General features: G+C 40.9%; 1 protein-coding gene across 4 annotated transcripts; it reads right to left on the reverse strand.

Annotated features, from left to right (window-relative positions):
• Window positions 1–789: 789 nt before the first annotated feature.
• Window positions 790–10,950, reverse strand: LOC122658069 (mitogen-activated protein kinase 15-like). Of its 4 annotated transcripts, XM_043852948.1 has the most exons (11): window positions 10,896–10,950; window positions 10,444–10,561; window positions 9,441–9,849; window positions 9,151–9,278; window positions 8,954–9,013; window positions 5,148–5,297; window positions 4,879–5,034; window positions 4,579–4,790; window positions 3,942–4,043; window positions 3,691–3,852; window positions 790–1,623 (listed from the first exon to the last, which is right to left on the reverse strand). In XM_043852948.1, the coding sequence occupies exons 2-11, from the start codon at window positions 10,465–10,467 to the stop codon at window positions 1,341–1,343; spliced, it is 1,686 nt and encodes a 561-aa protein (XP_043708883.1). In that variant the 5' UTR covers window positions 10,468–10,561; window positions 10,896–10,950; the 3' UTR covers window positions 790–1,340. The 4 variants fall into 4 exon arrangements, with proteins under 4 accessions (XP_043708883.1, XP_043708885.1, XP_043708884.1 ...); XM_043852950.1 differs by having other exon boundaries at window positions 790–1,615; window positions 3,692–3,852; window positions 10,444–10,950; XM_043852949.1 differs by having other exon boundaries at window positions 790–1,621; window positions 3,692–3,852; window positions 10,444–10,950.
• Between the last annotated feature and the right edge of the window lie 2,435 nt (window positions 10,951–13,385).

Genomic DNA, 13,385 nt, shown 5'->3' on the forward strand with positions numbered 1-13,385 from the left:
TCAGCAAAGTTTTTATGATATCACCACTCACCAGTTAGATCTTAGGGAATGATATTGGTACCAGGAGATGTAATTTTGTTGCTATTAATGAAATGGGAGAAAGAATGCTAACTGGTGTTGTGTCTAGGCGCTAGACATAACCCAACGTGAAAAGATTGGCGCTGTCTCCTGAAAAGGCAGAAAGGACCAGGGGCAGCATCGGTCTTTTCATGTTGGTCTGTCTGGACGCAGGTACACATGCCCAGACACAGCACCGTTTAGCGTTCCTTTTCCCTTATGAAATTTCTATGCTTCCCTAGCATCACTTTTTATACTTGGTTTTCATTTTTTGAGTTTTGACAAACAAATTGTTGCTTTCCCAAGGAGTTTAGTTCCTAAACTGACTTGAAAGACAATAATTGCCATGTAACAGAACAAAGGGATCTAAGTGTTGCAGACAGATAAACTCCAAACTCGTCTCCTACTTACATGCCAAATTTCAGCCTTATTGGAGTTTTGCATGTGGGATAACAGGATGGCTTTGTCAGAGTACCATCCGCTTGCATGGACATAAAAATTGAATGCTAACACATGACCGGTATTTGATTGAATTACACTAAAAAATTTGATACGTGACTAATCTAGATCATGACCTCTCTATCCAATAGTCAGAATAAACACATTTATCTATCCACATGGTAAAGCATGAAGATGCATATAGAAATCATTTTCCCAGGAAAGATTAGTCAACAATATGCAAGAGCTTGAAAGATAAATCATTAGCAATTTATAAATACTAGTTTATGACAAAAGTACGATACAACATTCAGAGGTCTAACAAAGATCTGAGAGACAATCTGAGCATGTTATTCATTGGTTGTGACAGCAATCATGAGCTCTTGCTTTCAATCAAGAGGAATTAGGTTGGGGAGGGAGGTTAAACATATGAAACAATGGGTAGAAGGGCATATCCCTTCTCTGGCTGTCATAAATCCCTAATTCTTGGAGTTTGATATCTTAACTGAACAGGAACGGGATATAGTTATAGAATTGTCCATACCCCATATATCTAGTTACACATTAGTAATTTATGCAACAATTAAAATAACCATCCTCTATCATCTCCAACAGTTAGAAGCCATTCTCCAAAGACTGCTGATATAACAGCATACCTGCATCCATAGAACATTCTGACAAACAATTGGATGCTCTTGACACTTGATGCACATGTTTGATGCCAATAAGTAGATATTCTGTGGTAGTGGGGCTCTGATAGCGGTCGGTGAGTAGAGATAATTTCCAACATTCAACACGAAACATAGAATTCCATTACCCGGAACAAGTACTAATGTACTATGGAATCAGTACCACTGACCTCCAGGACCACCTTGTGCAGCAGCCACTTTCCTTGCAATGTACTGCGGTTTTGGTTGCACCCCATTGGATCCTTCAAGTCCTTCACCCTCTCCACTCTCGTTTTTACAGTTGGGGTTCCTTCTAGGATATGAACAGCCAGAACCATTATATTGAGTTGAAATAGTGGGATTTTGAACAATCTTGCGTTGTTCAAAAGCCTCCACTGCTGTTCTACAGTTCTGGCGCAAGACCGAACTTACAACTTTCCCAGGCTTTGCAGCTGCACCTATATAAAAACAACTCTTTAGGGAGGTATAAAATGAATATAAAATATCAGCGTTATCAAATAAGGTTTGAAAACTTGCTCTCATTCGGCTGTAAAATTTTGTTGTTAAGTTCAGCCAGTGACCAATAGACAAGAGTCATTGGTATCTGATAGGGCCTAGGGGTGGTAAACAAGGAGGTTAAATGAAAGCCTGGCCCTGCCATGTCCCTGATTTGGGTCTGGTATGATCAAGCAGGCTTAAGTATGGGTTTGACGCCCTCAAGGTACCACCCTGTCCTGCCTCAACACACAGGGACCTTGCATCAGTAGGGTGGGTGAGGGTTATGTTATTGGGAAAACCCAATCCCCTGATGTTTCTAGCCTCTGAAGCTATAATTGCCGCTGACCGTTGTGTTTCATTTTTTTGGAAATCTGAAATTTTGTGACAGGTAGACCTATATATCCTCTGCTCATATCTCAATTTTCAGCTCAAAGAAGGTGCATGCCCATACAGTGGTGGCTTGAAAAAGAACAACAGAAGATGCTAATATATGGGAAGGGTATTTGATTGAATTTGAGAGAGAATTTGACACGTGGATGACCCAGAACATCCCTAAATGTCCAAAAATAGAAAATTGCCACATCACTCTTCCAAGTGGCACAACTAGGAGGGTGATCCATAGATACCCTCTGGACAAGCCAATGCATAGATAATTTTGCCCCTCCTTTTTCCTCTTAAATAATGTGATGGCTTCATAATTGACTAGATGCAGCCAAGTCAATTTAATGTAGAACCAATTCAGGTGAGAATTAGTCCCAAATAACCCAGGAATGTTCAGCAACACAAAACTCAGATTAGGACTTGAACCAGAAATTAGAGGGTTAGGAGTTTTGTCAAACCAGCCAATAGAAGAGGCTCAATTCAGGTCGAGTGGTGCTTGTGTAGGGAGTAATCTCGGTAGAAAATTTCAGTCTATTCTGATGGTGTGACTGTGAGATCCAGCAGTTGATCCCAAAATAGAAGGTTAGGGTGTAGGCTAAATCCAGCCAGTGAAATGGAGTGAAAAGGAAAATCGAGTGGGGTTATCACACTCAAAAATCTGCAGCAAACCTGGGCAGAACAGCAGAGCCACAGGGTATTCAGAACCTCCCTTCAAGTGGATGCAGCAGGGCAGATATGAACATGATTGGGGCTTCATCCTGATCTTCCAGAGGCCTTCACAGCTCTTGCAGCAACCTTGGATGCAGCAGCAACAAAGGGAAATCGAGCAGGGAAAAGGGAGGAAGAAGAAGATAAGAGAAGAGAGGGATAATGGGATTCGGCTCTTCCAGCCAAGCTCCTAACAGTCCTTCAAGTCATGAGCACTAGACAAAGAAACCATATTCTTTTGCAGCAAGCAAATTTTCTTCATCCATAAAATCGTGGGGGAGGCTGAATAGCCCTTACAATAAAAAGAGAGCAATAACTTGCTTCTCAAGAAAGGAGAAAATAGAAACTTAACTAATTGACTTTACTTTAGAAAATAGAAACTTTCCTAATTCTTGACTGAACTAACTTGGAAACATAAAAGATACTGTCCAACAAAATTCTTGCCAATAAATTGACAAGTATACCCCCCACGATTCTGGGTTTGAGAGACCCAGCAACCCCCAACTAGAAGTTGGTTGGCTCTATGGCCCATGGGGTTGGTTCACCGATTGGTGGAGTGAACCAGCCCCTCTCCCCATGAGTCTTCCTAGAGTACTTCTTGCCAAACAGCTTGGCTTCTGCATCACAATTAGTCAGCCTTCACCACAATATACAGCCCACATTACTGAGGCTTTACACAGAAGTCAGAAAACACAAACAGGAATTATAAAACATAGTTATGGTGTTGTAACCATCGTCACTAACAGATCGAAATTGTAACTGCACATGGTTACCAAAGAACATTATTTAGGTCACGTGCCAAAAATTTCAGAAGAGGGAACAAAATGAATGAAGAGGAAATGTTAAAGAGCATTGAGCCGAAGGAACAGCGCAAATGTTAAAGAGCATTGAGCAGTTCAGTAAGACCTCATGACAAATGTAAGAAGAAGATCACATTTCACCTTGGATTCTCTGAGGAACTTGGAGAGGAACTCTTGTCATAGGATCCCTACAACCTCTATCTGGTTGCTGCTGCTCGATTTCCTTGATGGAGCATCTGGATAGGTCATCAGTGATCTCTGCTGACTGATGTGCTGTGCTGTCTGAATATAGCACGCATGGTCTGCATGAATAGAAGTTTCATCAGTGACCTCAATGATGTTTCAGTGAGGAGATGGAGCAGTATGACAAGCATTATATAAAATAGGATACCTGGGTAATGATGCATGTTGTCTCTCAGGTGGAGGTACAGTCACACCATTTCCATAATGCTCCTCAAGATAAGCGAATTGCTTCTTAAATTGGTCAACAGCACTGTAAAGACAAATCTAATAGTCATTTTTACCCATTTGCTGGGTCAATAATCAATAATTCGAGCTCGGAGGGAAAGGACTCTTGAATAAATGCCCAAGATTTAAATGTAGAGAGTATAGTTTAATGTGGCAGTGGGCTTGCAACTGTGGTGTTTCTGCTTACAGTTAATAGTGAACAGAAATTGGCAACTTCAATGCTTATTTGACAAAATTTCAAGGCTTCTATGTTACAGGACATATTTCCTAGAAACTTAAAGGTTGAAAACTCAGCTTTATGTTAAGAGACTAAACCTTGACCCCAAGGTTTGATTGGAGTTTTGTTTTAAATCTAAACAGGCAACCATGCAACTTCAGAATGATTATGTAGTCCCATAAGTATTAGAAGTTGGCCATTACAATAAGGGCAGAAGCAACATCTATGTGAAATGGAAGATAACATGGTTACAAATAAACCGTGTGGGTCCTTTTGGATTGACTAAAAACAAGCAAATTGGCAAGTTCAAAAATTTTAAATTGTAACAAATGGTAATCAATACCTTGGGTACATAAAACCAGTTGATTCTGTTCCTTCCAAGAACTCTTTTAACATCTTTGGATGGTATTCAAGAATTTCCCGATAGATGAGTTCTCGAACATCTTCCTTCATAATCCTCCGTCTCTCAAATTCGAACTCCATCTTTGTCACTGGTTGAGCAGAAGGCTCCCTCTCAACCTTGGCCAAGCCCCTAAAATAGGGATCCGCCAAAGCCTGACACCATGTGGCACAAATTCACCCTGTTAGACTGATCAGGCACATAATGGATAAATAAGCGGGTCAAAATGCATGCCCACTGTACCTCCTCCGCAGTAGGTCGATCCTTGGGCTCAAATGCCAGCATCCTTTCCAACAAACGAAGAGAAAGGGGATCTGCATTTGGGAATTTTTGCAAAAACGGTATAGGCTTCTTCTTGCGCATGCTACTTAAGTATCTTCGAGCCTTCTCATTACGTACCTGGATACAATAACAGTGATCAAAAGTGAGAAGAGAGACAAAACAATGTATGAATTAACTAAAGCCTAGAACTGCATCCATATCAAAACAAAGTCCTATGACAGGAAACACACCCTGGCAATTGCTTCAGGAGACGGTGTTCCTAGAAGATCAGTCATCAGATCCAGCTGGTGGACCACATTTTTACCAGGAAAGAGAGGTTTCCCAGTCAGAATTTCAGCAAAGATACATCCAATGCTCCATATGTCTATTGCTGGTGTGTACTGCAACAATACATAAAGAAAATGAGATTTTATCTTTATGAGTGAAGTACATAAAAAAGAGTTGCCAAATGTACCAAGAACCACAGGCTTAGATATCCACACGCAATTTCAATTTTCCATGTGGTAAAATTTGTTCTGTAAGCAAATAATGGCCCTTAGTGATTGTATTAGATTGGTTGACTCAAGGTTTTCATCGAAAATTGCCATTAGGATGGTATTCAGGCATTATTCAGTAAGTGATTTCTTAATTCCACAGTTATTTCAGGATGAAATTTTTAAACACCAAAAAAGACTATGTTAAATGGGAAAAACCTCACAGTGGGAAGTTAGGAGTAACAAACATAACCAGTAGATTAAATGAGTATTTTCTTCAGAGAGAAGTTGTGAAGGTGAGTTCTTAAAAGTAAGTGTTCTGAGGAAATTCACTCTCTCTCCAACAGTCCAATTCCACTTACTCTCGTTTTTGTCTAAAGATGAAGGAAACTTAAATCCTCCCCAAGGTCATAGCATCCGCACAACTAGTTAACTCTAGGAAACCTCTACAGCCATCTATGTTAAAATCATCCACCATAATGCAGTCAAGTCCCTAGTAATCCACTGTCACCGTGTAGTGGTAAATGTGACCCAATTTTAGCATCCATCAAACTCAAGGTGTTACGTGCTTAGGTGGCAGGTGGGATAATTTATTTATTATTATATTTTATTTGTTTAGTAGTAGTAGAGGTGGGTTGAGTCGTGGAGTGATGGAGTGGTGGTAGAACTTATGAGATAAGTTTTAGAAGTTATAAGTGTATGAACGTGAGGGTAGGATAACTACTTGAGATCAGGATACTGGGATTAGGATAACTACTTGGCTGTAATGGTTGCTATGCAACCTATTTAATCTCGTTTTTGAATATTAAAAGGCAGCTAATTACGTGATTATATCTAACTTCTCTTGTGAGAAAGAGGTTTGGCACCTCCTAATCAGCCTATTCGTTCCTTATTCCTCTCTTATTATCTATTTCTTCTCACCTTCTTCTCATCTTCAAGATAGCGAAGCGAGGGAAAACTCTGCACATACCACAAGGCCTAACTCACATCAGCTTCCTCCCCCCCCCCCCTGATAACATCGAATCAGCTAAGGATCACTTGATTTGGGATCAGGAAGCACGTTTTATGGTATCAATTACAAATTGAAAAATGTAAATTGTGCGATTCCTGAGGACTCATGATGCAGAACTATCACCAAACTGGGCTTCATTTATTAGGAATAAATCTAGGGTTGGGATATATACATGTTGGGCCTTTGATCCCAAGGGTTTTCTATGTAATAGGCCACTTTAATAGGCCTAGAATAGGGGTATATAGGTTGCATACGGGATTAAGGTATATAGGTTGCATACGGGATTAGCCCAATACTTAGTCTTATTTTTATGTTTTTAATTGAACCGGCTTAAATTGGTTGCATCCAATTGATTCAATTGGTCTAATTTAAGTGAAACATTCCTATTGGCTAATAGGTTCTTATATCCTATTGGCTAGTATGGAATCGTCACTTAAATTAGTTGTTTTAAGTTAGATTCTTTTATTTTAAGTTAAGTAGGGGTATTTAGGTCATTGCATGTTTTAATTACTTAAATTAGATTAGATTCTATCCCTTCCACGATTTGAGAAGGAGAAGAAGTTAGATTGTATTAGGACTTGGCCTTTGGCCCTTATTATAAAGATAGTGAATCGTGGAGGGCTCCCCCACATTGAAATTTAAATTAAAAAACCCTGTTTGCTACTGTCGGCTGTTGCTGCTGCTGTTCCTGCTCTTTGTGAGTGATATCCTTGTCGATCTCAAGGTGGAGAGGGTGGGTGGACTCCTGCGACTCCTTGCATAGAGACGATCGGGAGGTTCCTTTAATTGTCAAGCTGCTGCTGGTGGATTCCAGTGGTGAGTTTGAAGTTTAATTCTGTTTTTGCATTCCTTCTCCTTCCCCATTCGATACCTTTATTTTTCTGTTTTATTTTCATAAACCCTAGACTGCTGAATTTCTGTCCAGATCTGTTTACCCATAAGAAATTATTCAAACTTAGTCCACAGCCCCCCCTCACCATTGTTTACACTCGATCCCAGCTGCTGCCCATATTCATCACCCAAAACCCTAAATCCTTCTTCTCCATAAGAGCCCCATAAGCCCTTAATTTCCCACAGCCCATTTTGACCATCAGAATTGGACCATATCCTGGTCGAATCCTCCTCTCACAGTCCCCTCTACATTCGATCCCAAGCCCAGCCCACTTGAAACCCTAGTTTTGGTAATTTCCCTTAACCCTAAAACCCGAAACCCTAACCCTAAATCTGCAGAATTTTAAAACCTAACCAAATCCTATTTTCTTTATACCAAAATAATCCCCTAAACCTGCATATTAAAACCATATAAGACCCATTCCCAAATTCCCATCCTAAACCCTAGAATTAACCTAAAACCTAGGCTGTCCATGTGAACCAGCAGCCCTTTTTGCTATTTATTCTGTTATTTGGCTCCTAGTAGGTCTCCTACCTATCTAGGACTACATTAACTCACTTTCATGAGTTTAATCCTTTCATACCCTAACATGAATTGAGTTCAGGTCACAAGAGTCAGAAGAGTAACATGAATTATTGGGAATTATTGGTAGGGTCTCTCTCTCTCTCTCTCTCTCTCTCTCTCTCTATATATATATATATATATATATATATATATATGGAGTGAAAAAAGGTCTCTGAGCTGGCGGTGTAAACTACGTCACTACCCCAGCACTCTCTCCTCTCTGCGCCCCTATTAAAAAACTATCTCTTGCCCCATTGCCTGGCTCCCCATCCACCAGCTCAGAGATCATTCGCCATAAAAAAATTTCCCCATTAGCTCGTCTCCAACCCAACCTGGCCATCATGTAGTCTAGATTGTAGCAAACTCCCAATGTCCATCTTAAAGGAGGGGGGGGGTAAAAGAAATGGATGGACAGTTCATCCCTCACGTATAAGTTCGAACATCCACCCTGATAAAGGGGCCGGAGCCCGGACGAGGGTAAAAAGAAGATAACTTCACTAAAAAGAAGAACTGGAAAGGTTGCACATTTTGACCTCCTCTAAACTCTATTCAATATGAAAACTTAAGTGCAAACAAATATTACCACATGCAATCTTCTTCTCCCACCCCCCCCCCCCCCAAAAAAAAAAAAATTCAAATCAGTTGCCAGGAAAGGAAGAATACAAGGGAAAAAACCAAAAGCAAAGGAGGCTAAAGGCATTCTTCAGCCAACCTTATCCAGAAGAATCACTTCTCCTGAAAATGATGGTATAGATCTTTTACATGCCAATATGGAAACATGGCATTCAACAGTGAGCAGTAAGATAAAATGAGCAAAAGACAGAGAACAGAAGCACGGGAAGTGACACAAACATTGAGGACTATGCCTGGGAGGTACAACTTGATGAAACCAGAAGCATGGGAAGTAAAACAAAGGGAAATGAGTGCAGTGCTGGAATATGTATAAAAACTTAAGGCAAGGTAAAGTAAATTAATAAAAATAAATAATTTAAAAGACCGATCATCAGACTGTTCAAAGGGAATAAGTATCACAACAACAAAACGATCACATCAAGGTACTTTCAAGTAAATGACCAACTGGAACAGCTCATGCACCTTTGAGAAGAAGGATCCACATAACTCAGGAGCTCTGTACCACCTTGTCGCAACATAGTCCTGTAAGGATAGGAATACATTAACATGAATGCTCATAAATTTGCATACCATAAAAGACCAACAACTTACAACTGATAATTTGAGGTCCAGGAAGGAAATCTGAAGTGCTGACTACAGTTGACTGATAGAGAACTTACTGTCCAAAATATGGCTGTTGGAGCATCATTGAAGGCCACTCTAGCAAGACCAAAGTCACAGATCTTGAGTTTGCAATCAGCATTTGCTAAGATATTTTTGGGTTTTAGATCCCGATGAAAAACATTTGCTAAACCACCAACAGAGAAGGAAGAAAAAAGTAAAGAAAATCAGAACTGGCCAAGGAATATCAATTAAATGCCAGTTAATTGGTAAACAACGCAACATATTCTATTTTCACAATAAATAAGCTGTATATGCAACCAAATTGACTTTGGCAGTTGTGAATAACCTGTGTGTATGTACTTTAGGCCCCGAAGAAGCTGATAAAGAAAGAACTGATAATGTTCTGGGGTCAAATCATCGTTTGCTTTAATAACTTGGTGCAGATCAGATTCCATGAGTTCAAAAACGACATATATATCTTTGAATTCCCTTCTCGAAGGAGGCAAGAGGATGTGCTTGATTTCCACAATATCAGGATGACGAAGGAGCCTAAGAAGCTTAATCTCACGAAGAATGCGTGTTGCATCCGAGACATGCTCGAAGATATCATTGATCTTCTTAATTGCAACTTTATCCCCAGTATGTGTATCGTACGCAGAGCAAACAACTCCATAACTTCCTTTACCTATTACTTCTTCTATTTGGTATCTGTTACCTTCTCCATATTCAGTGAAGAAATCTACTTCCGCAGGTGCCTGCATCACCAAAATCCAATACAAGTGTCACCTTGTCAGTCCGAGACTCCAAATTGTTTTCAAGAAGGAATCTGAATCGAAATCATTCACCCACATATGGCACCATAGATAGCTGACAGTAATTTCAGACGTAAAGAATAAATAACCTAGAACAAACACAGCATATATAAATAAAAAGAATAAATAGATTTCCAGATCATAGGATGGAAGTCAATGCCAACATTTTCAGCAGCTTCATGTCAGATCTCGTTCACCTCATCTCACACTCTCTATGCAACTCTTTCATAAGTTCCCTGCACAGCTGGATTTCATTGAAATTAACCCCCTTCACCCTTTCTATACAATTTTAGGGAGCAATAGTAGAACTGCATAAAAACCCAAGCAAACAACAAAAGCTGACCACTTGCAATTTGTTTTTCAAAAAAAAAAAAAAAAAGAGAAAAAATCTGAAGCAGATACTACGTTCACAAATCGGTTTGGAAAGAATAAAAACGTAAAACCATAAGTGAGCCCATGAACGAAGCTCAAATTTCGGTTTCAAAAATTATATCAAATTGAAGAAGACAAATCAGTAAATGATATATAGTTAGTTACCTTCCGTCGCTGGTCAGGCTGCATCTTATCAAGCAAAGCTGAAAATGCTCAGAATTTTCCAAAGCAGGAAACCGATAAAAACATCTCGCAAGCTTCAGGAATCCAAGTAGACGAAGAACCAGGAAGAACTTGAGTGTAAAAGCAGCAGAAAGCAATTATCTTCAGATCAGTGATAAATTAAGATAAAACGAGGACAGAGACCGCAGAATTCACAGCCAAATTCAGCTGAAGCTAAAACGCGGATCTTGAGAGCAACAGGAAAGTAATAAAGAATAAGAGGTGAAAAGTAGAATTAACTAATCTCCTCTTACAATTCAGGAAAGCCAAAAAAACCCTAATCTCACTGGTTAAAAGTATGATATAAACAATTATCTTCAGATCAGTGGTAAAGGAACAATTGGTAAGATCAAAATAAGTAGCCAACTAGATGTTTCGGTACTAAACCTACTCACCTGGTACCTAAATGAAGCAGAAATCCAGACACACTAATTTCTTGATCCACTCTACCAAGTGTAACCGCAGAAAAGCAGAAACAGAATTATGAAGAACTCGAAGTTCCTCAATTAAATGCAGCAATAAGTAACAGAAATCTGTAGAATTCTCCGAATCTCTTCTCACTAACTGTAGCGTATTAACCAAACTAGATAGGACGAAGGCAGGCGATAATCTTTAGGGTTCCGCTAAATGTAGCTGGAAAACCAACAGCAGTAAAACCCTGATACGTTTGTTAACTCTGCTAAATTTGGGGCAGAAGAACCCCAAAAAAAAAACTGGATAGGAAGATGATCGTAAGAAGCGGAAGAAGAAAATAGAACGTACAGGATTATTGGAACTCCATTAGTATCGCTGCTTGGATTTCAGGGAAGAATAATAGAAAATTCAAGAAGATGCGCGTTTGGATTTTCGAAGCAGAGAAGAGAGGAGAGAGAGAGAGAGAGAGAGAAAGTGGATGCATTAGCTATTACCCTTTTTCTTCAAAGTAAATGGGAAGGAAAGATGAAGAGAAAGAGAGACGCTGATTAGTGGTGGCTGACTCTTGTGTCACTTTGATCACTTTTAAGGCCGTTAGGACCACTGTTTTACTCCACCCAACAAACAGAAAAAAAAAAAAAAAAAAAGGAAAATTGCATCCCTCCCCTGTACTTTACCCTGATTGAAGATTTCTCCCCTCAACTTTTTTTAATTACATTCATATCCTTATAGTTTACAGTAAATTATTATTACACCCATACCGTTAATGTCCATCTGTTAAGTCATGACATGGCAAAATAGTAATTTTTTTAATTCCCAAACTAACCCTGGGTCCATATAACATGACCCTTTTACCCTTTTTTTTCTTCTTCTTCCTCCTCTTGCAACCCCTTTCCTGCAACTCCGCCCCCCACCCTACTTTCAACGCAACCCGCCCACCATCGCCCCCACCCATGCTCGAGATTCGAGTCTAGTTCTAAGTGAAGCTTGGTCAATATGCTTTCTACCTTCTTCTTCTTCTTTATCTTCTTATCTCATCATCTTCTTCTTCTCCCTTCTATTCTTTCTCCTCTCCTTCCTCTTCTTCTCCCTCCACAAAACCAGTGAATCATTCATTGCAACCCCTGAATCGTGCAACCATTGCCATCGGTGCCCTCACCCAAAACCTCTTGAATCTACAACCCCAACATTGCTGCCAACACCGTGGGAGAGCTCCTGTAATCCCAGCATCAACAATCCCCTGTTCTCCCTTCTTCCCTTTGGATGATATCATATCTGAAAGCCCTCAACCCTTCCTCCCTACCCTACTTTCAACGCAACCCGCCCACCATCGCCCCCACCCATGCTCGAGATTCGAGTCTAGTTCTAAGTGAAGCTAGGTTAGCCGAAAGATGGTTATCGGTTCAAGGACGCAAGGTGACCTTGCTTTTTCAGGGTAAGAAGGGGTAGAGAAAATGCCTCGAGCCAATGTCCGAGTACCAGGCGCTACGGCGCTGAAGTAACCCATGCCATACTCCCAGGAAAAGCTCGAACGACCTTCAACAAAAGGGTACGTCCGACAAACCGACAGTGGGTAGGTAGAGAATACCTAGGGGCGCGAGACAACTCTCTCTAAGGAACTCGGCAAAATAGCCCCGTAACCGGGAGAAGGGGTGCCTCCTCACAAAGGGGGTCGCAGTGACTGAGGCCCGGCATTGTTTACCAAAAACACAGTCTCCGCAAAGTCGTAAGACCATGTATGGGGCCGACGCCTGCCCAGGCGGAAGGTCAAGGAAGTTGGTGACCGATGAGGGGAGCCGCGACCAAGCCCGGTGAACGGCGGCCGTAACTATAACGGTCCTAAGGTAGCGAAATTCCTTGTCGGGTAAGTTCCGACCCGCACGAAAGGCGTAACGATCTGGGCACTGTCTCGGAGAGAGGCTCGGTGAAATAGACATGTCTGTGAAGATGCGGACTACCTGCACCTGGACAGAAAGACCCTATGAACCCCCACCCTACTTTCAACGCAACCCGCCCACCATCGCCCCCACCCATGCTCGAGATTCGAGTCTAGTTCTAAGTGAAGCTTGGTCAATATGCTTTCTACCTTCTTCTTCTTCTTTATCTTCTTATCTCATCATCTTCTTCTTCTCCCTTCTATTCTTTCTCCTCTCCTTCCTCTTCTTCTCCCTCCACAAAACCAGTGAATCATTCATTGCAACCCCTGAATCGTGCAACCATTGCCATCGGTGCCCTCACCCAAAACCTCTTGAATCTACAACCCCAACATTGCTGCCAACACCGTGGGAGAGCTCCTGTAATCCCAGCATCAACAATCCCCTGTTCTCCCTTCTTCCCTTTGGATGATATCATATCTGAAAGCCCTCAACCCTTCCTCCCTAAGCATCCTCACTACACAATCATTTATTCCACCATAAGGTTGTTCACAACTCAACCTCTGCTTCACAACATCCATAGGGGCAGGATACTGT

The sequence above is a fragment of the Telopea speciosissima genome, chromosome 4 (genome assembly GCF_018873765.1).
Source record: "Telopea speciosissima isolate NSW1024214 ecotype Mountain lineage chromosome 4, Tspe_v1, whole genome shotgun sequence".
In the NCBI taxonomy this organism is placed as follows: Eukaryota; Viridiplantae; Streptophyta; class Magnoliopsida; order Proteales; family Proteaceae; genus Telopea; species Telopea speciosissima.